Here is a 24,067-nt window from a genome sequence, read left to right on the forward strand (position 1 = left end):
CTTCATCAGACAACAATGGTGTCTTCAGTCAGAAGCTTCTTCAGCTTCACTGTAATACAGACAGCTACAGAAGATCCTTCCCGGTTTTACAAAAACTGAAGAAATTTGGAAAATATAAGTAATAGCATTGAATTTACTATTGGGACCTATGCAATATGTACATTTGATACAGAAAAGGGGACTTTACATGAAATAAATATTTTTATAGCGTTTATATATATTTACAGCATTTTTGGATACACGTATTTATTCACTATTGTGTGAAATATTGGATTAATACTTCTGTACTAAATATTTCCATAATCAAAATTGGGAAAAAGATGAAGGTGGTGAAATTTATTTTTGTAAATATTAAATTAGATCAATTGCCAGTCTTTAGCATTCATTCGAGGAAAAACAAAATATGCTCACAGAAATGAAGATGCTTCTTAACTTATTGAGGCATTGTTCAGGTGTGCATTCCATACCAGTTAGGGGCAGTGTGGAACCTATTCGCTGGTTGCCCAAAGCCAGGAAAAATGTCAAAGACGAAGACGAGAATCCCGGTGGATGTACCGTCATGCAGCGCGCTAGGTTCTTCCAGAGAACAGAGATGGCGGCCGGTTAGAGCTACACGTAAACACAGCATTTCCATTAAGCCGGACTCCCCGAAACGCTGAGGGGCAGCCAGCCTCACGCACCGCCGCGGTGACACCGCAGCAGTCACACGGGAGGTCCCCGGCGGACTCTTCGTTCAACCCGAGCAAATTTACAAACCCTACTTCCAAACAAAAACATTAAAACATGGACGAACACCCTGGAGGAGGTGCAGGAGGAGGAGCGGCCGCCCCGCGACAGCCGCCTTCACCGCAGCAGCACCAGCAGGGCAGCAGCAGCGGCGGTCCCCCTATCGGAGCAGTCATGGTCCCGCAGCAGAACGAAGACTTGCCCCGGCCACATCAGCAATACACTATTCCCGGGATCTTGCACTACATCCAACACGAGTGGGCCCGGTTCGAGATCGAGAGGGCACACTGGGAAGTGGAGAGGGCCGAACTCCAGGTTAGCATCGTAGCTCCTTCCAGGCTAAACTCAGGCTATCCGCTCAGCTCCGAGCGGTCCGCTCTTTCACCCTGTGGTGAGGTGGTCATAGGAGGGGACGTTTAAGAAGCGCTCAGCCCGTCATGGAAGTGTGAAAGCCGGCTGGAGAGGTGGCAAACTAGAAAAAACACCAGCAGCTTGACTGGAACTAAGCATTAGCAACACATTCCCTCCATGGATCAGTCTAGCTAACTGTAGCACTGTCTCAGTGAAGTGTTATTGTACCGGTGAAGCTGCCTGTCTGTTCTTTAGTTGAGCTGAGACAAGCTGAAGGTTGGGTCTGGTGAACGAGGCCTGATACCGGTCCCAGCGCATCTGGTCAGTCAGAACAGCTGGCGGTGGTGGTCAAGTTGAAACATCTCTAGGCCAGCTTCGGGTGTCAGGAGGTTTTTAGTTCATAGCTACAGGGATTATTAGAGTAATCAGATCAAGGACCTGCTGCCAGGACTAAACGGTAAGGAGAGGCAGTCATCTTACTGCTACAGGGAAAAATGGTCATAAGAGAGAGATTAATTCTGACAACAATGAACTGATAGAGGATGTCTTAAACCTCTAATCACAGTCTTATGAGAGGGATCATTCAGTGTTTCCTTTATTTGAATATTTTTGCCTTCTGTTGACTCCATGAGAGCATCAATAACTGCAACATTTATGATTCAGTTATTGAATCATAGCATCTGAGAGCATCTGTAATCAGAACTGTGACGATAAGAATAAGAATGGAGGAAGTGGTGATTTGAAAATGATTTTCTTGTTAGAGCTGTGTTTGTTTTTTTATGAGGCCGTCTGCAGGAACGGCTTCACCAGCCATCAAAATTATGATTCACTTTTATCACCGTAACAATCCCCCAAATTATTGTAATAAAAGTTTAAGTCTTTTTCTACATAAATCAGTGTAGGTCATAATGTTATGTCTCCACATAACAAAGTGTCAGTTATCACTCAGTAGCCTGTTAGAAAGATTTCAGTCAAATTATACTCCGTCTTGTTTATGTTTCATAAACAAGACGGACAGCCGCAGCCTAACTCTGAAACCTAGTAGTTTATGGTCTCACCTTGCAGCATTTCATAATGTTAACATTAATATCAGAGGGATACTAGAAGTCTGTTTTTTTGTGTCTCACATTTCAGCGATCTCCTTCATCACTTTGATGTCAGTGCTCAGTTTTTTTTTCCAAGAGTTAGATCTCTGTGATCATTCCTATCACAGCAAGGCTGCACTTTGTGGTGTAAAATAAAGCGGTGGTGAATGGAAGCAGTTGAAAATCACACACTTCCACACTGTGATAGTTTTGAGATTAAATTGCCTGACAGTATAGAGTATCTGTGCCGCCACTGACACTGTCAATCTTTCTGAGGGGAACATTTCTTTCACACTCTTCATGGAAGGCGTTCCATGAGTGTTTTTTTTTTATGTATTAATTTGTTTTCTATTCATTCATATCTCTTTTTTGAGATCAGACACTGATGTAAGGCAAAAAGGCTTGGCTCATAATCTCCTTTATTCCCAATGCTGTTCAGTTGGGTTGAGTTCAGGTCTCTGTGTAGAACAACCAGGTTTCAGATGTATTCCTCCGTTTCTTTATAGATCCTGCATTGTGCTTTGATGCACAGTGCAAAGCAATAGTTCCATGTTGGAACTAGGAGTTACACCAGGGGTTCATATTTTTTAAAGTCAAGGTCAGCGTGATAAAAGTGGAGTCGACGTGAACCAGTCACTGTGATAGCACCAAGAGAAAAGGCATCACACAACTTAGAGGGTTTATTAGCTGTATTCACAGGAAACACTGATTACAGCTGAAACGATTAGACAGAAGCCTAAAATGCAGAATAAAAGAAAAAGAGTCTGACATGATGCCACACGCTGCTCCAGTAGCGTTTGCCAGAGTTTGCAGAACACCTTTGATAAATGACTGAGCACTGAGAGAAGGTGTAGGGGTGCAATTAAAAAACAAAATAAATTTGCAAAAAGTGTCTCATACCATACTGTCACAACGTAGTTACTGTTTCAAATATCTAAATAATAATTTTAAAAATTATACAAGTTACATACCGCTGCTTTAACATCCACTCTGAACCAAACTTTACTTGCAGTCGGGCAAGTCTTGTTCTGCCAAACCCAGACCACCTCCTTGGATTGTCAGACAGAAGCGTGATTTGTCACTGACATGGTGATACAGGGTGGACCCCTGTATCACTTGGTGATGTAATCCTTGGATTGAGCTGTTGGGTCATGAATCTTTCCATGGACTCTTCTGGAGCTAATCTGAAGGTCCATATCAAGTGTAGAGGTCCAGCGTCTGCCTGTACAGAAAGTTTCCAGTTTATTTGTACAGAACATTTCAGCGACTAGGCAGTGCAAAGTTCTTTACATCGTAAAACACCATACAGTCACTAATTGTGAAATGAGCAATAAACATAACATTTTGTCAAATATGGGCTTTGAGCCTTGATTTAAAGGAACTCTGTTTCAGCAGCTGTGGAGATTTTGGACTTTGGTTCCAGAGGATTGTGTGCATCATTCATGGCCCACCACCTGACGGCTGAGTTGTTGTTCCCACTCACTCCTTCTGCGTTTTAATACCACTAACAGCTGACTGTGGAGAATTTTAGATGTGAGGAAATGTAATGGCTGCATAGTTGCACATGTGGCTTCCTTTCACGGCAGCTTCCGGTTTGTGTGCCGAGCAGACTGCTGCAAGCTAATGTGGCCATAGATATGATTGGAACAGCTGGATTTAACGGCTGGGTGACTTCTGGCAAATTGAGAGTATTTTGAAAGCAGCATCTAATGCTTCATATCAGGAGCTCACATCGCTTCCGTCTACATCATTAATGAAGATGGCCACTGGAGAAAAGCAAAGGACAGCATTCAACAGGAAATGTGTGCATCGGGTTGGAACTTTTCCAGAAACCTTCATTTGGAAGTCAAGTTGATGAATTTTGGAAATCGAAATGGGAACTTTCATCAGGATTTATGGCATTTTCTGTCATTTCTAGGGATTAATTAAATTGGGAATCACTTAAATAAAGTTTGCCATATCCAAATGTAAATGTTTTGTTGCAGACATACCGTCCATCTGACATTTGTATGTTACTCCGTGACAACAAAACTTTGTTTATTCCACAGATGAATCTGTGAATCTGTGGCGTCTCTGATCTTGTGCTCTTGCCTCATAAACGTGGTATCAGCCGATTCCACGATTCTGGAAATCCACGGAAGTGACTCAGGAACTCTCGGTGCTCCTGCAGTGAGCAGGTTGCTTTGCAGGCTCCAGTCAACGTGTCAAGAAGCATTATGCCAAGAGTATCTCAGCTTCTCAAGCTGCATTTTCTTAGGAATGTTTTAGTTACCAAAAAAAAATCGGTGAATAAATTGCAGTTGCGTTCCACAAAAAAAATCCGCAAATATTTAACTGTGAATAGGATCCACTGTACCACCAACCGTCACTAGTGGAAAACCTTCACAACCGTGTAGAGCCATGCTGAGGAGCTGCTAGTGGAAAAGAGCCATTAGTGACTCCATGTTTTGGGAGAAGGAGCAGGGTCTGTGTGTAAGGAGGCTGTAATTAAACAGCTTGGCCTACTGGGCCCTGTGCTGACAGCCTGATCCCAGCTGAAAGCTAAAAGTAGACCGGCCCAAAATAACCGCAATACACACAACTTACAAACTAACTTATGCGTTCAGTCATGGGAAAAGAAGGTATCCCTCGTCATCTCTAGGGTTTAACTTTATGAGTAATCTCACCTTTACAACATTGATTTAAATGTAACGTCTAGAAAAAAAACCCAGATTCCACCATGTCACACTTTTAACCTCACTGTACATGAGTAAAGTGACAATCAATTAATTGATTCACTCATTTAACAGAATTAAAACTTACCTTTCAAAAGGGTTCAAAGATTTAACCGTCAGTCAGAAATGAAGACTCATTTCATCCCCTTTAAAAATCCTGTTTTACCCCACATAAAACCAGTAGTTAAGTCTCCATATGAATTATCGGAATAATTATAGAAACACTCAATTCCCATATATAATTTGGTATAAATGTTTTCTGAAAACATTCTAATACACCGTTTCTTTTTTAAACACAAATTAAAGGTACTCCTTAATCCCAAATGGGAAATGAAATGTTGCCGTAATGTTAATTCTTCAGACCTGTTAGAGGCTTCTTCAGAACCTGAAGAAGTTCTTCAGAACCTGAAGTAGTCTCTTCTTCATGAAGAAGAGACTTTATGAATGCTCTCCTCGACATAGACATCTGACAAAAATTGCGTCATCTTGTTCTCAGAGAGGCATCCACCCCCACTTCTCGACACCAGACTGGGTTGAACTATTTTAAAAAGAGTTTTATGTGAAGAGTTGTGCTATTGGTCAAACATTTCCCATGTTTTATGCATAAATGCTCTCACATGGAAATACCTTCATGCTTGCCTTCATTAACAGTGTCCAAAGTTTCTACCAACTCGCAAGTTGCAAAAATATTTTTAACTTAAAAGAAAATTTCCAGTTTAATTTAGCTCTTGTTTTGTTTGCCCAGCAAACAAAGTAGTCTGGGTTTGTAGAAAAGGGATCTGTAAATGATTGTAAGATCAGAAAACTAAAACAGGTCTCACACATGTTGCCTTATTTCAAGAAAGACATACAGTGTCTTAAATATTTTTGGAGGGTAGATTGTTATTTTCTAGGTGTATAAATTTATCTTTGGTCTATTCCCAGCAGCAGTAACATGATATGGACACTCCGTCTTTTAGAAAGGCTGGCTGTATTTAGCGTTTTGAGGTGAGGATCGTTTAATGAAAGGGTATACCCAAGTCGTCTGTAGAGTAAAAGTTCCTGAATGTTTGTATTTGTTTACTATGAAATGAGAAGGAAATTGGAAGATAAGTTTAATTAAAAATAAAAAATTATTGTTATTCAAACCACTTTTCATTGTAGTAAAACTTTGAACAGTTTTTGCCACACCTTGCAAAACACCTTTGCCTTGAAAGGTGTTTTTGAAAAGTTTGTTTGAAACCTTCTTAAAGGTCATTTTCTAAAGGCATATTTAAGCAGACAAATCAGCATTATCAGAATGCATATTCCAATTTATTAAATATGATTGTATTCCATCCTCAAACTATGGACATAAGCTGCATATTCATATGTACATAAATGGTCTGCAGACCACCGTTATTATCAAAACCAGCAATTGGTGAGATGCATACATAAATTTAAAACTCAGTAAGTTGAAAAATATGCAATACCATATTTTATACTGCAGCAGCAGTTTTTGAAACATCAATATGATGACAGTTTAACTTCTTTAACTAGGACAAACCCAAAAAGTATGAGGGAATTTAGCCTTTATTTTGAGAAAATATAGAATGTAGAAATGTTGCATCCATTTTTTTGAAATCAGTAGCCAAGATGAACATTCAGAGTCACATAAAGACAGTTACAATGTCGGCCTTCTACCACCTGAAGAACATTTCCAGTATTAAAGGACTAATGTCTCAGCAAGATCTAGAGAAACTCATCCATGTTTATCTTTAGTGACATCGGTTACGGCAACAGTATCTTCACACAGTAACCTAACAAATCAATCCTCCAGCTGCAGCTGATCCAGAACGCTGCTGCAGGTGTTCTGACTGAAACCAGGAAGATAGAGAACATCACCTAGTTCTAAAGTGCTTCCACTAAGAGAACAGACTTTAACATACTGATGTGAGTTTATAAATCACTGAACAGTTTAGCAGAACAACACATTAAATATCTGCTGCTGTTTTATCAACCTTCCAGAACCTCTCAGGACTTTTGTTTCTGGTTCTGCTCTGCATCCAGAACCAATGGTGGAGAAGCAGCATTCAGCTTCTATGTGCCACAAATCTGGAATTAACTTCCAGAAAACTGCAAAACAGCCAAAACACTGAGTTCCTTTAAATCTAGACTAAAATCCATTTAGATATCATCATGGATTCATGTTAATCTTTATTCCAACATTTTGTGATGATGAATTTTGATGACATTTGACAAAATGTAGTGTTTCTCTATCATGTAAACCTTGTACCTTGTTATAGGTAAGGTACAAGGAACCTTACCTATAACAACTTTGAGCAAAAGATTAACTTTGAAATTTTTTTTTTTAATTGATTGTATTGCGATATTGATTATTTTTTATAAACCTACGACATTCCACAGGTTAGGGTGTGGCCTGACCTCTTTGGCCCCTACTCTGCCCCTATGAGCCACCGTAGCTGTGTGGCATCTTCACTCAGAGACCAGACGCTGGTCAGTAATCCTCCGCTCGTCCTGCTCCACCTCTGTGGTTTCACATCGAGCCATGCAGACGTTGCCTCAGTCTTGAAAACTTGTTAAAGGACTGAAGTGTGTATTTGAGTGTTTTCATGATGGCGTTGTTCAGAGGAATGGCCCCGATGACTCATATCCTTACATAGCCTGCTCTGTCAGCCTGGTAAATCTGGGACAGATGGCTCACTACATGCACAGACTACTTCGTCATGGTTGTCACCCCGCTGCCTGGATCCTACCTGTGCTGTTGAGGGTGCTTCACCCGTCTAAATGCAGGGCACTGGTCAGGTTTTAATCTCGGTGAGTGGCAGGGAGCTGCGCAGCGTCATTCCCTTAAAGCTGAGCTAGACCCAGAAGTGAAACCTGACCCAGGGCTGAAAAATGGACCAGAATGGAAACTGAGGTACTGTGTTTATTCAGTGGTGGAAAATGTTGAACTAACTTCTACAGAGTGCTGCACTGGAGCAGCTGGCATGACTGCATAGTGTGAGCAGAAATATGAGGCTCCAAGTCATTATTACACTGTGCTGTCATCACACAGTGGTCCCCACCACTGCACACACCTACACGCGCGCGCACACACACACGCACACACACAGATTAACTTGCTTTCATCCGCTGTGGTAATACTAGCTCACCTTTGCAGGGCAACAGCAAAATGACATCTTTGTGAATTATTCATTTCAGTATCAGTGCTATATCAGCTTTCTCTTCTCCAAAAGCAAACAGCTGCCATGTTCTTCCCAGAATTCTGTGTAGGGATCCGGTTTCAGGATCCATGCTCTTATTGAGACAACCTGGAGCCTGAAGTTGTTTTTTGTCAATATTCCTGTGGAAATGTTTCTCTCTCCCTTAAGTCACCAAGAGAAACTCTAGAGTTAATTAGAGTGGATGAATTTTGTGTGTTCAGTTGTAGATTTCTGTTGAAAAGCAAACTGGGTAAACGCATCGAATCCAGATTTCCTTCAAATCGAGTCCGAACTTGTGCTGAAAGACCCATGCAGGATGTACATCTACTACTTTACTTCACTTTGTCCACAATGATTCATTGAGGATTTCTTTTTAATATAAAATGTCAGATTTTTCTTTAACATTATATTAATTCCAGTAACACACTCAAGTTTGGTAGACAAATAAAAAGAAGCAAAATATCCTGTTAGAAACTAAACTATCTCTGTAACATGAAAATTTGAGCAGATGTTATCTGGTATTAATATTGCCGTTATGGTCGATTTACTGAGATTATTTATATTTTATTACGCTTAAAAAAAAAACCCGACTACACCAATGGTTTCATCTCTGCTTCAGTTAGACTTCCCACAATGCTTTACTGCGTCACTGTCAAAATTAAATATCAACCCATACCGATATCAGTGCTGATGTATGGTGGGTCCCTCTATGGCTGCGGGCCCTTGAGGGCCGGTCTCCTTCCTGCATGTGTTAGCTCTTCCTGGTTTGACACACCTGGATCAATTGATGGCTCATTTTAAGGCCTAAGAAGAACGTCGACATGACCACTGCTCTATGGTCTCAGCTGCTCTGTTAAACAGGGTGTGAAACTGGAACAAAAGACAGGAAGCCGAACACATTGTTCTGTTTCATCATAAAACATGCTGGACGTCCAAAAGGTTTGGAACCTTCTAGAAATCTGGATTAAATGTTAACATTCTCTTCAGAACACACACAGACGAGTAAAGGTGCGAAGCTAAAGACAGCTGCTCTCTCTCACACTGTGTGACATCAGCTGTTTGAGCTGTTTGTGTTTAAGGAATAGGGTGATGACATCACATCCCTCAACAACTACCGGTTGGTCACTCAGCCTCTCCATTCTGCTGTTACGTGGTTTCAACAAATAGTTACATTAGCATCCTGCTAAGGCTCCTGCAGCTATGGAGGGCCAAAAGGGACAAAATTAAATATAGAAATTGTTAATCATTAATTAAATGTATACTGCAAGAAATAAAATGTTTATTTGATAAACATTTGTTTTGATATAATTCAATCATTAAAATGCTAAATTATAAAAGCCGGAGCAGAGAATTAATTGAATGCGTATTATTTCATGCTTCCTGTTCCTGCAATACATTTTTGCACAATGCTATATTTTTATCTTCCAGACTCGTCTATCAGAGCTGAGGGGCGGAGCTTACACTGATCTGTTGAATTCATCTAGTTTAGCCTGGTTCTTTTAAATCTGTTTTGTAGAACTGTCACAAATCAAATAAATGTTTCACAAATCTCAAACTAGGTTGCAAATATTTTTCTGCTTCTGTCGAATAATCTAGGTTTGAAGCGACTAAATGTCATATTTCCAGAGCTGGAGTGTTAGTAATACCCTTGGTTTAACTTTTCAAAGAATCAGGCTAAACTAGCGGAGTACAATAGATCATTATTAGCCCCGCCCTCTCAATTCTGAATTAACTCTTTATTTGACTAATTCCTTTCATGGTTATGCTCAAGGAACAATAACCATTAAATAATTAAGGACACATTAATTTATCTGTCTTGGCTGTTATAAAGTTGCATTTGTATAATTAATGACTTACAACTTGTCTAGTAAATAAATAATTTAAACATTTAAGTAAACATTTATTTATTTCATGATTCATTTAATTTGTGATTTAATATGTATGTATTTATTTAGTTTTGTACCTTTTGGCCCTCCATAGGCATCACACCCTCATTTCCTATTGGATACTCCATTTCTTGGTTAGATGAAAATATTTAGAAACTAGTTTTAGCTTAGCTGTGGGGTGTGTGTCTGTCTGTGTGTCTGTCTGTGTGTCTGTCTGTCTGTGTGCACAGAGTGTTTTGAACTCTGTGTTTGTGTTGTGTGTGTGTTTCTCTCCAGGCCAGGATAGCGTTCCTGCAGGGGGAGAGGAAGGGCCAGGAGAACCTGAAGAACGACCTGGTTAGGAGAATCAAAATGTTAGAATACGCTTTAAAGCAGGAAAGGTAAGAAACGGCTCTTAATGTTCTGTTTGCTTTTCTTATTACTCATATCGCTGCTAAGATTTCGTATGTTTTTGATTCTGCCTTCACTGATTGGCTCTGACAGACAGCAACTGAATTCATCTCTGGATCAGTGTAGAATAATTACATTACAGTCAGCCTCTGTGCCTACCGATCAGTCGGCCCTGATTTCCTTCATTTTGGGAGATTGGCCGTTTCTGGCTTTTTACTCACAAATGAAATGATAACCTGACATTATTATTATGTTATATTTCCTATGTCAAAATGTGTTTGATGAAAATATGGGAGTATATCTAAATCTCTGTAGAAATATCTGTAATCATTGTGTGTGACAGTAACATGACAGAATAATTAAGGATATTCTTTGTTTCTCCTTCTCAGAGCAAAATACCACAAGTTAAAATACGGAACAGAGTTAAACCAAGGAGACATGAAGATGCCAATCTTTGAGTCAGGTAGGTGTTGCAGGAAGATCAGCTCCAGCTGTGAACCTGACGGGAAGACTCAGCTTGTCTCTCTTCTCTCCTTGAAGACACCAAAGAGTCGGAGGTCTCTGCTGTCCCTGCCAACAGTCAGCTAATGTGGAAACAAGGCCGGCAGCTCCTCAGACAGTAAGACCCGTCCTTCAACGTAGAACCAAAGACCATGAGAGGATACTATAGGATACTAGAGAAACTATATGACAACATTCCCACCACAATGAGTCAATGAACTGAAACTGAATTTGCATTTTGTATTTCCGATATTGTGTAGGAAGTGCTTTAGTTCCTTAATTAAAAATGTGTAGAATGTGCCGGTTTTTTATCCGATTAATCCCCAGAATCATTGATTACTAAATTAATCATTAGTTGCGGCCCTAGTTCAGCTCAGACTCCACTGTGATGTCATGTGTTGCGTTCAGGTACCTTCAAGAAGTGGGATACACAGACACCATCTTGGATGTTCGCACTCAGAGGGTTCGCTCTCTGCTCGGCCTGTCGGGTTCTGAGCAGAACGGATCGATGGAGAATAAGAACCTGCAGCACCTGATCAATGGAACGGAGCGCTGCAAAGATCCCAAGAGGTACGCACACACACACGCACACACACACACCTCAACCAGGCCCTCTTGCACCAAACATCCATCCATCCTCACCTCACCTAACCGTTACCTGGTACACAGAGCATGAGGGGTTAAAGTGTTCACTCTGTGCAGGATTCCAAATGACAATCTGGAGACGTTTAACTTCCTGGAAAACGCAGAGGACAGCGATGAGGAGGAGGACGAGGAAGGAGACCTGATGGATGACATCAGCTCTGACAAACAACACAGACCTAAAAAACACAAGCCTAACGTAAGGCAGCCGAACTTCCTGCTGTTGAGGTTTTGTGACAAATCATTTCTCCTGCATGTGGTTCCTACGATGGCTGACAGCGATACCAGCTGCAACGCACCAGCAGCGAAACACACCGACAGAAAAAATGAATGCAAAGAAAAACGCTGCAATCGCAGAAAATAAAAGCAAAAATCTACAATCATCAAAACAAATGCAATTGAAAAAGGAAAAGGCTGCCACCATAAACAAAATGCTGCAACCACTGGAAATAGAAGGAAGGAGGAAAACGCCGCACATAGTAAAAACAATTTCTAGTATGAAATGCTGCAAATTCGCTCCACTGCAAAGCTCCACACCACTAGAGGGAGTCGAACAAATAATCCTTTGGGACCAGACTATAGACGTTTACATGTTTAAGGGATGTCATGATTTCATGGAATGTCAAGAACGACTTCATGTCTCTTTGAAACAAGCAGTCTTTTTACAATATCGTTCTAGGACATTTATGGGGATAACTGTACCAACTCCAGACTCTACAGTGGTATATTAGGGTATTAAGAAAAAGAAGGAAGAGTCATTTTAAACCAAAAAACTCACAAGTCTTGAGATTAATCTCAGAAATTTTATAGAAAAAACAAAGAGTTTGAAAAGTTGAACGTTTTTGACTTTCAGAGTCAGAAAGTCAGAAATGTTTGTTGTTTCTAGAAACTGAAATTTCTCTCAAAATTTTAGTTTTCCTTGCAAATTTTTGACTCTTCAAACTGAGACGTTTTCTTGTTCTAGAAAATTTCTGAGTTTTAAGGCATTAATTTATTCTACCACACACTTCTCTATCTTTAATGGCCCTAACATGCCGTCGTAAGACTCCCCCTGGTGGTCTGGAGTGTTTCCGTTTTGTGGAGTAGCTTTCATATTTGTCTATTTTTTTAATTTGTTTTTTTTTTATCTTTTATTTCTTTTTTCTGTGTTTTCAGCATTTTTATTTGTATTTGTTGTGTAAAGTATAGCTCTTTGCTTCTATTTTATGAGATTGCAACATTTTTATCAGCAGCATTTTTCCAGTGATTTTGTGTTTTGGAGCTTGCGGCCTTCTACGTTCCTTTTCTAAGAAATTTCTGAGATTAATCTCAATTTCAGATTTTCAGCAGAAATGTACTCCGTTTTTTTTCCCTATCTCCCCTGGTCATTGTATTTTCCTGACCCTGCCTCCTTCCTTTCCTTCTCTGCCTTGCATGGTGCAGATAGGAAACGAGGGCCTGGCATCAGAGGACGACGCAGACACAGAGGAAGCCCTGAAGGAGTTTGACTTCTTGGTGACAGCAGAGGATGGAGAGGGAGCCGGAGAAGCTCGCAGCTCTGGAGACGGGACAGAGTGGGGTGAGACCTGTAGGAAACTCTCAGCTGATTAACAGTTTAGATGCCCAAATGAAGTAATCTTGTAAAGAATCCAGAAAGTCTGTTCTTCAGACCTTCCTGTATTATTGGCTTCAGTGACTTGAAGGCTGATCCTGTAGTTTCTCGTAGATCTGCTATCTAGAGCTGATGGGCTGTTTGTTTCTGCTCAGTAAAGTCAGACCTGTCTTCCCCTCCACAATGAGCTTCATTCCTGTAAACTAGATATTCTTTCATGTCACAGTCACTCTGTTAATCTGCTTCTCTGTAGACGTTCTGCGCAACTGATGCCTAAAAGCTTAAATTGTCCAATTTCATCTGTCAGAAACGGCTTAGTTTGCACCGCGAGGCTCCGAGTTGTCAGACTCGACTCTGCGTAGCTCCACAGCTATTCTAGGTTTCATCTGTTTGACTGGAGCTCAGAGGAGCATACAGAGTCGACCCTGAGCCTTCAGACAGCCTTTCTATAATACGAGTTGCACGATTATTATAGTTTGGCTGTTACTCAATATGTGCTTTTTTTATTTTTTAGATTGAAAAAAAATGAAAGTTTATCATTTTCCTTCCACTTCATAACAATGCTCAACTTGCTGCCACATAAACAACAATACAAACATCAAAGTTTGTGATTTTGACGTGAAAAAACTCAAGAGGGGCGTGAAAACTTCTCTATCTCTTTCCTGACTTCCTGGTTCAAATGAATCTGATAGAAAACAAATATGTATTTGTATGCTTATGATGATTTATGTCAGTTTATTATAGAAGAAGATTAGGGTCACTGGAAAAATAAGAATTCTGACTTTAGAATTCTTTTTTTTCCTCTTCTGTACTTTATGAATGAGCCTTGAAAGCAGTTCAAGAGTCTCGTTAGTCCATTCCCCAACGTTGGTACATACAGTTTGCTGCTGAACGTTGTTTTGCACATTAAACCTGGTAATGAATGTGTAGTTCTGTAATGGGTTCCTTTTGTCTGCAGCAGAAGTTTTATTTGGTCCGTGTCCGTCTGAAGATGCTGACTGTTTCAGACGCTCCCTGTGATCCTAGAAGGACGCGGCGTTAGTTTCAACTCTTGTCGAATCGTTTTTCTCTTTGCAGCAGAACCGCTACCGTTCCCCTCCGGCGGGGGGAAGTCCTTCCTGCTGGGAGGGCCGGACGACGTGCTGGAAAGCGTGTTGGGTTTGGGGGACCTGGCAGACCTCACCGTCACCAACGACGAGACGGACTTCGGCTACGATGTAAGAAAACCAGTTCAAGTTGTACTGGGAGAGAAAATGTAATGGACAAAATCCCACTGTCCCTCTGCGTGTCCCTGTGTGTCCCCACCAGCTGTCGTCCAGTAAAGAGTCTACGTTCAGGAAGACGTGGAATCCTAAGTACACGTTGCGGAGCCACTTCGATGGCGTCCGGGCTCTGGCCTTCCACCCCGTGGAGCCCTGCCTGGTCACCGTGTCTGAAGACCACACCCTGAAGCTGTGGAACCTCACCAAGACCGTCCCAGCCAAAAAGTATGCTGACTCAGCACAACACTTCGGCTCTACCGTCGTCCATAGTTACGTCAAATACACTCTTTCTTTAACACAACTCGGTACAGGAGAATTAAAATGTTCAGTCATTTAATCTAAACTCTCAGGCTCAATACACACAGTGATACCTTTAACTATCCATTCATATTGGATGCAGCCAGCACTTTGTGAACAAACTGCGTCTCTATTCAGTTTCAGTTTTAGCAAATATGTGAAAACCATATTTTTTAAATAAAAGTAGTGCAGCTTTAAAAGCTCATTTAAAAGAAGGAGAGCCGCAGCCATCATGAGCTGAACACCAACCTGGATCCTCTCTCTGTTTCAGAAGTGCCTCTTTTGATGTGGAGCCCATCTACACATTCAGGGGTCACATGTAAGTATCCTCACTCCCATACAGACACACAGTCGGGTTTTTGTGACTTGTGGGGACGTTACTTTGACTTCCATTCATTTTCTACAACCTAACCATTACCCTCACCATTACCATCACATACTTAACCTTAACCTGAAAACAGCAATTCCCCTCATGGGGACCCAGAAAATGTCCCCTGAAAAGGCAGTGGACCCCACAATGTAGACAAAAATAGGTAACCACGAGGATATAAAAACCTTGTACACACACACACACACACGTTTTGTCAAAAAGATTTTTCAGAGGCTAACATGAAGAATCGCTGCTTTATGAACCCTGGTCCTCATAAACGATGCGTTTAGTGTCTGAAGGTAGAATTATTCATTTTCTACAGCGTTGAAGAGTTGACAAGCCAGCCTTTCTAAATTCTTCCACTCCACTCAGAATCTCCAGCTGAATAAAGTAAAGTTGATCCACAGTCTGGAGAAGCGGGTGGAGTTGGTTTTCAAGGGGGTTAGGATGGAGAAAGAAAGCTGAAGTCTAGAACATCATGTTGTGACTTTATTGCAGGTCCGGTCATCAGCAGATCTCAGTAGGAATATCTGCAATAAGTTCACAAACAACTTTTTTTATTCCTCCTTCGATATTGACCCTAAAATAAACAAATAATAATTCTGCTTATTTCAGGAATTTGATCAAGTCCCAGAGCATAATGCTGCCATCTTACTGAAGAAACTGTGTTGTTTCAGTGATGGTGTCCATTTATGTGAAATATTTTGTCTTGGAAACATTTGTTTTGTCAGATCACGAGTCGCTCTCTGAGATTCGGGATGGTTTCAGCCAGATACTGAGATTTTCTTTCAGCCCTACAGAGTTCTGGAAACAGACGGCCACATGTAGATCACTGGCATTGTTTGGAAATATTCCTGCTGTTTCTTAAGTTTATTTATATGGGACTTATATCCACTTAAAGGTGAAAGAATATTCTTGTATATTACAGAAACCTGGGATTTTACTAAAAGCTTTGTTCTTTATTTTCACTGTAGGTCTATTATGTTTCTTGGATTTATGTGAATTATTTTCCATCTTATTGATTGTTTTTAATCAAATATTTGACCAACTATTTTACGTTCTGTTTGTGATTATTTTTTAAAAATAAAATCGTATTAGAAAGTTTTTAAAATATGAGAGAACCAACCTTCAATAGGTGAAAGTTTTGAACTCTGTTGAAGAGATTCAACCTTCAAGGCAAAAGAATCCAGCCTGGTTGTTGAAAGATCACCGTAACTTACCGTTATTAATAGAGTTTATTTCCTGAAAGAATATTTGAATTTATTTCAGTCTTTTCCTTCCAGCGGCCCGGTTCTGTCCTTAGCCATGACCTCCAGCGGTGAGCAGTGTTTCAGTGGAGGCATCGACTCCACCATCCAGTGGTGGAACATCCCCAGCTCTAACGTCGACCCCTATGACACCTACGGTACCGACGTGATCCACTGGATCACTGCCGATCAGCTCCCTGTTCTCTGCTCTTTAACATTTAAATCAGAACATTCGGATTTCTGCAGAATGTTGAGTGAAAAGTTTGACTTCTAGCAGCGCAGTCAGCCATCTTAGAAAACCGTTCTTATTGTTCTGATCTTCTTCAAGCCGCTTTCTGAATCTTTAGATGAACTAAAGACAACAGCTAACAATTACTTCAGGATTCAAGTAACCGATTATTCTGATAAAATCAGATAAAAAAGTTGCTACATTCTGGAGATTTTTTTTTATTTAACCACTTTAGTCTTTTGTACAATATTAGAAATACATTAAAATGTGGTGATAAATAATTGAACTCATATTTTAGGTAAGAATTATTCTACTGCTTCAAATGTAATAACAGCATTCCTTTAATGAACTCTTGATTATTTGTATCAAAGGATGAGTCAGCAGCTAATGATTGATTACTAATTGGATAGTGAAAGGTGATCTTTAATAGGATATTTGTTTTTACGGGATTTGAATCAGGTAAAGCTAAAACTGATTACTAAAATAGTTGACGATTGTTTCAATAATTAATTCATCACAATTGATCCGTTTAATGGTTTCAGCCTGAATTCAACATGAATGGTTGATGAAGGTTCAGCAGGACCAATCTGCAGCTCTGTGTGAAGTCATCAGAAACCTTGGGACCAACTGTGTATAAAAGCCTCCCAGTTTAAATCTGCAGCTTTTTCACTGTGTTTTTCTACAGACACATTGATTCATTGGTTCTTGGATACACTCGACTCTTTATTTAGTGGAATCAATGAAGAAACAAAAAAATCCCTCCTAAAGTTTCCTGTTGTGCTGCTGGCAGATTGCAGCGTCCTGGCGGGGTCGCTGCTGGGTCACGCCGACGCCGTGTGGGGATTGGCTTACAGCGGCATCAAGAACCGCCTCCTGTCCTGTTCTGCTGACGGAACCGTCAAGCTGTGGAACGCCGTGGAGAAAGACCCCTGCATCAGCACTTTCAACACAAACCATGGTGAGAGGCAGATTACACTAAGGACGCACCGATCCACTTCTGATACCGATATCTGAGATTTTGTATCGGCCGATACCGATCCGATCCAGAAAAACAGCTCAACTGACTTAAAATGTTTCTTTTCTTTTTTTTTTAAAAAGAGATGTGTGTTCTGCAATACAAATTAATTCACTAACTCTGCACCAGAACAGCTAAACACACTAACAGCTCCACCAGCTGGTCAAACATGGAAAAACGACTTTAATTTGTTCAGTCAGTGCAGTTAGGAGCAGAACAGCCAATGGAAAATAAGTAACAAAGAAACTGAAACTGATAAAAACAACAGGTTGACTATTTTGGCCATACGTGTAAAAATAAACTGAAACAAAACAGAAAGAGCAATTATGAATTCTAAAGATAATGTAACATAAATAATAAATCATGACATCACTCAGAGCACAAAGCACAGAATTTGAGTGAATAGATCTGCCTTTATGGATCGGAAACATTGCCACAGTACGTGATCTAGAAATTTTTTTTCTACATCAGGACCGATACAGATATTGATATTGGATCGGTACATCTTTAGATTATACCAGATTAATTATGAGTTCAGCAGAACGGAGCAGGAAATAACTGAGCAGAACTTCCTGCCTTGCTTCCCTCTCTGCAGAGCACGGAATCCCCACAGCCGTAGACTTTAACGGCTGTGACCCCGCCCACATGGTGGCATCCTTTAACAACGGAGACGTGGCGATATACGACCTGGAAACGTCTCAGACTGCACTGGTGCTGAAGGGTCAAGGAGACAGCAGTAAGGTTCACTCTGGTCACTGACATTCATCCCCATAACCTGTCACCTCTGACCTTTCCTCTCCTGCCCCGCTCAGCCGTCCCGGGTTTGAATCACATCTATAAAGTGGTGAGTCACCCCACGCTGCCCGTCACCATCACGGCTCACGAGGATCGCCACATCAAGTTCTTCGATAACAAGTCAGGTCAGTCTGCTGACCGCCGGGTTCCACCTGGAGCAACACAAACAGGGGATTTTATTGATTTATTTTTATTTTTTATTGCTTTTATTATTTTGTTTTAATATACTGATTGTTCTATTATTGTGACTTTTAACAATATTATTGCTCTCGTTGTTTTGCCAATTTATAACGTGGAACGTATACAGCTGTAGGAGAGAGGAACAAAATGTCACCATTTGTTGTTTATAAAAAAAAACCCTGAAAATTCCAGACAGTCTGTAAACGCACCATGACTCACTGTCACATGACCAGCCTCTGTCTCTTCCTCCATTAGAAAGAAATGACAGCAAGATGGAAATAAACATCAGCCCAGTTTTGTTCGACTGATAGAGAATGTTAAAGAATGACTAATGTCATCACCAGTGATACCAGTCACTAATATACATAAATCTTACATTCTACACCTAATTAACAGACTTAATGAACTCAACAGGACTTCAAATTTAATATTAAATTATTAGTACCAACTAGACAGAAGATGTAATATCTACGATAGATCCTTCTTGTGGGCAGGAAGGGTATCCTGTAGCAGCCTGTGTCGCATTGTATCTAAAGAGGCTTCTGACCAAAGACACTGTTGTTTAATAATTCTCTCATAAAGAAGACGCTCTCGGTTTTTCGTAGTTTTATTATTCTTATTATTATTATTATTATTATTATTATTATTATTATTAAATGTTGAAGAGATGTGATCTGCTCCAGCTTTCAGGCTAGCTGCTGATAGCAGGAAGGCTAAAAAAAAAAACTATAGAAAGGAATGAACTTTCAAATTGTGATCCATATGTCTGTAGGATAAATAGGCTTTACTAAAACTTGTCAGGTGAATTACTATAATATTACTATAATGTTGCACAGATGAATTTTCAGCCCCATCTGAAGGAGTTTGTCCTCTGTGCAGGTAAAATGATCCACGCCATGGTGGCTCATCTGGACGCAGTGACCAGTCTGGCTGTGGATCCTAATGGGATCTACTTGATCTCTGGCAGTAAGTCTCCTAACGTCTCATAAAGCTCAGAGCAGTTCCAGGTGTCAGGCTGTTTATAACAGTGTCTTTTTAAAATGGTTGGGCCCAGCAGGGTGGTGAAGATGTTGGTGTGTTAAATGTGCTGAACTGCTGCAGAATTAACAAATGAACATGTAATTGTGTAAATTAATGTCTGTTTAAAAAAGAAACATTTTAAGCTGATTCAGCAGTTTTTCTGTATCTGATCGGTATCGACCGATACTAAACCTAGTGGTACCGGCTGTGAAGTCAGTAGATCGGTGTGTCCGTAGCTTCAGCTGAAGTAACTGGAACCATGCGGAGTGAAGCGGAGGTTCGGTCGACCAACATGTCTCCTCTTCTCCGCCTCAGGTCACGACTGCTCCCTGCGGCTCTGGAACCTGGACAGTAAAACGTGCGTGCAGGAGATCACGGCTCACCGTAAGAAGAGCGAAGAGGCCATCTACGACGTGACCTTTCACCCGTCCAAAGCCTACATCGCCTCTGCTGGAGCCGACGCTCTGGCCAGGGTCTACGTATAGAGAAGAGGAGCAGCGCAGCGCAGCGCTGCGGCGTGGGGCTCCGAGTAAGACGTAGCCAGGATTCAGGTCTGTTCACATCCATCTGAAGGCAGCAGCAGACTGAGACGCCCACACACACACCGCTGCCCCGCGCCGCCGCCGCCTTCGCCCACTGAATGGAGCTCATCTGATCTGGCCAATCAGTTCCCTCTCTAAGGCGGTGTCCAGCAGGCTGACCTCCTCGTCACGTTGAACTCTAGTGCAATCTCCACATGCAGACGTAGAAACGTTAAAGGAAAAATCCCCCCAAATTCAGCTGATGGGTGGAGCTGAATTCTTTATATTTTACTCAACAAGTGGCTGCAGCTAAACATCTACAGTCAAAATGACTTTTTTGGTTCTTTAAGTTTTCCGTAGCGACAAAGTTTCACTTGGAAGAATCAAGTCTGAAATGATTAACTTTATCACTGCTTTCATGTTATTTCTGAGTGAAGGATGAAGTTCTTTCCAGACTCATTCGGCCTCGGGAGGCTTTACAGTGCAGCTTCGTTTACTGAAGAATCCATCTTCACATAAAGTCAGGGCTCATCAAGCTGTCTGCTTAGAGAATAGAGAAATGACGAGGAAACGTGTCTGATCAGACCAACGCCAGGGACAGATCTGGTTTAGTGATGCAGCAAGAATTAAACGGTTACTTCTGGTTTTATCAGTTTTTCATAACTTGGTATGTAGAAACTCAGTGTTTCGTCCTAAACGGTTCTGTCCTCTTAACAGAACCTTCTGCTGATTTTTCATTCAGCCAGAAGAACCAAAGACTCTGACAGCAGGGATCATGTAGGGAGATGGATCTGAAGTTTTGAAATGGGCTTCTGTGGAGAGTAGGGACCAATAATATATTAACCAATATTTTGTGTATATATATATATATATATATATACATATATATATATATATACATATATATATATATGTATATATTTCCTACATGTTTCAATCCAGTGTAAAAGCAGCTACACAGTCACTGTGACACTGCTCTAACTAAACTCCCCACAGTCCTGTCACATGACTGAATGGGGCCAATCACATTCTCCTGAAACACAAACAGCAACTAGACAGCAGTAAACATTATTAACCAGTCCAGTTTTATCGGACAGATACCGATATGATAAAAAGTGGCCAATATCGGCTGGTACCAATACAGATATATTGTGCTTCCCTAGTGGAGATTTCCGAATCAGTAACCATTCTGACTGGTTGGATCTTTCCATAACTGTGCTCACCAGTGGTTTGCCAGAAATCTAATTCTGGTTTTCACCAAAGTGAAATGCTATTCCCAATCAAACTGTGTGTAAACGCGAAATCCCTCACCTTCAGACACACTGCTGCAGAATTCAGTCAGCTAACACTGAAATGTTAGCTGACTGACAGTGACTCATATTGCTGCAGCAGCAGTGACTCAGTAATATGAATTAACATCATGCAACGCTGAACAGTTTCTGATTAAACTAATCAACTGACACATTTTTGACCAAAATCATTTCCCTTCAGCCCCAGTCGGGCTGTTTAAAAAAAAAAAAAAAAACACAAAAAAACCAACAAAGAACAAGATGGTGGCATCACAGGAAAAGAAAAGACACGTCCTGATTCTACATCAGGATTTCAATACCGTTTATTCGGCAGTTTATGAAGCAACATAAACTGCAGAACAAGAAAAATACTGAATGTTCCCCACTGCAGGGAAGATATTGACTACTCTCAACATAACCCCACTTCAAAAAGCAGATGTTTGTTTTCTGCTTCACCTGTTATTGACATCTTTATGAAACACTTTAAGTTCATGTGCTGCTTCCCGTTTGTATGAAGCCACTAGGAAAGCTCAGGCTGGAACTGACAGGTTGAGTTGCTGCTGCCCCTAGTGGTGTGGAGGTTCGGTTTAAAGAAGTTATCTTTGAGAGAAAAAAATACTAAAAATTATTTTTTTTGTCTTTTGTCAGTCATTTGTGACTGAACATTTGCCTTCACAGTGGTAAGCATTAAAGTGCATCAGCAGTGTGTAGAGGAGCCAACAGGGGGCGCTAACATCTATCAGGACACTAAAGAAGCAGAAGTGCTACATGATCTGAAGTAATCGTGACAAATTAAGGCCTGTTTGTTTAATGTTCATATCTAAGAGTTTGGGTAATTATTTTTCATTTAACTTTCTGAGCTTCAGAACCTGACAGACAAACGGGGGATTTTTCCTTTAAACCTACAGAGACAAAGTCTGGACTGAAGTGAACATCTGATGTTTGATCTCTGGTTTCTCTCCTTTTTTTAAAAAAAAAAAAAAAAGCAAAACAAAACAAAAAAATAGTAAAATATTTAAATGTTCTGATGTTGCCAGGAAAATGTTTTAGCAGCTGTACAGTTTTGAAGAAATTTAAATTAAGAAATGGGGGGAAAAAAAACCCAACATGAGTGAGTTTATGTGTTGGAAAAACCTGCCGAGCGATCACGGGTTGGTGAAATGTCTGATAGCGTGTAAATCTGACGAGGGTGGAGCCGCTCGGAACGCCGAGCGCAGCCCCGCGTCTAAAGCCGAGTATTTTTGTTTGTGTGAAATAATAAAAAAAAAAAGGTCTAGTTTTTATAATCCTTTTTATAGAAATATTGTTAATGCAGCGGAGGAGCTGTCCTATCGGCCATGCCGGCGCTCGCAGGTTAACCGTCGCTCGGTGACTCGAACTTCACTGCCACAGATTAAAGAGCTGACGTCACACGGAGGAAAGGAGAACGGTTCAGATGAAACACACTGGATGGATGGTTTAATAAGAACCTAAATGTTATTGAAATCTGGTATGTAAAGAATAGACACAGGCCACCACAGCAGCTGCTCTCACAACGTGTTATGACGCCTCTGGTCCTGATGGGAAGAATTACCAAAATGTCTGAAATATTGATCCTAACTGTAAACTCAATGTCTAAATCAGGGGTGTCCAAAGAGTGGCCCAGGGGCCATTTGTGGCCCTTGGACTGATTTTTGTGTGTATTGAGCTTTTTTTTTTCTTTTTTTTTAACAGGGTGAAATTAGCATCATAATTTTCTTACAATGGAAAATGTGAAGTGCAATATAAAATACTCAATTTTACAACCAAGCTTGTCCAGAGACTTTTACTTCACGCTGAACCCAAATCATCTTTATTTATGAAACTTGGTTAAATATTGACAAGCCTTTTGAAAGGGACACAAATCCTGTTCCCATTACAGAGAATAAATGGTTCGATAAATTTGTCCAAAGCCCAAAGAATTGGAAAGTTGTTGTCATAATATAGCAAACGTGTAAATCCTTTAAGTTTTGGATCTTTGGTGAAGAACATCTTTTTCCTGGGGGGGAAAAAAATTATCTGACCACTTTATTTGTTGGATTGTAGTATTTATTTATTTTTAATTTCTTGGCCTGTGATTACGTTTGAGAGAAGGTTTGGACGCCCCTGGTCTGAACCACTGAGTCTTTACTTCTGGTGTCGCTGATCCGACTGAAGTCGTTTTCCAGTGACGAGACGTTTAGTGACCCGCTCAGCCTGAACCCAGCTGTTCTTCAGGGCCGACCAACTCCTCGTCCTCACATCACCTCCGTCAGTGTTTGGCTCCTGTGTGTGTTTCTGCAGATGTTACTGACCTCACACACACACAGAGACACACACATCTAGAGTGTGTTTTTAGCAGAAAGCAGCCCATTGGAGCTCCTAGAAAAAGTGGTCTTTGAGTAGCCATCTTTTAGGATGTGTCTTCATTGTTGTGCTTTGTTCTGATGCACAGTTTTAGTTTGACGTTTTGTTTGTTTGAAGAGTTCCTAACCTGAGTGGCTTCTGGTTGATCACAAGTCCAAATAAATGCTTTTGTTTGAAATACGACTAAGATCAACTTTTTAACTCTGTGTGTCTGAAGCATGGTTAATAAAATATTTTTTGTAGTCTTCCCATGAAAACAAGAAAAATGCAGTTTAGATTTTTTTTTTTTATAAACTGAACCGTTTTTCAGAACTGTACCACAGAGCAGAATACAGCAGTTGTTAATGTATATAAAATGTCTATTATGAGTAATAAATGTTGTACCTGTACAGTTTGCTGCTTCACTT

General features: G+C 40.6%; 1 protein-coding gene across 2 annotated transcripts; it reads left to right on the plus strand.

Moving 5' to 3' along the window:
- Window positions 1-469: 469 nt before the first annotated feature.
- strn3 (striatin, calmodulin binding protein 3) lies at window positions 470-24,051 on the plus strand. 2 transcript variants are annotated; one of them, XM_044142682.1, is made up of 16 exons: window positions 470-1,041; window positions 10,224-10,327; window positions 10,727-10,800; window positions 10,878-10,956; window positions 11,247-11,408; window positions 11,541-11,679; window positions 12,903-13,038; window positions 14,152-14,288; window positions 14,380-14,558; window positions 14,902-14,949; window positions 16,284-16,405; window positions 17,267-17,434; window positions 18,087-18,227; window positions 18,304-18,411; window positions 19,346-19,432; window positions 19,802-24,051. In XM_044142682.1, the coding sequence occupies exons 1-16, from the start codon at window positions 784-786 to the stop codon at window positions 19,969-19,971; spliced, it is 2,112 nt and encodes a 703-aa protein (XP_043998617.1). In that variant the 5' UTR covers window positions 470-783; the 3' UTR covers window positions 19,972-24,051. The 2 variants fall into 2 exon arrangements, with proteins under 2 accessions (XP_043998617.1, XP_043998616.1); XM_044142681.1 differs by having other exon boundaries at window positions 475-1,041; window positions 14,149-14,288.
- The last annotated feature ends 16 nt before the right edge of the window (window positions 24,052-24,067 follow it).

Source organism: Gambusia affinis, linkage group LG16 (assembly GCF_019740435.1).
Source record: "Gambusia affinis linkage group LG16, SWU_Gaff_1.0, whole genome shotgun sequence".
Lineage (NCBI taxonomy): Eukaryota > Metazoa > Chordata > Actinopteri > Cyprinodontiformes > Poeciliidae > Gambusia > Gambusia affinis.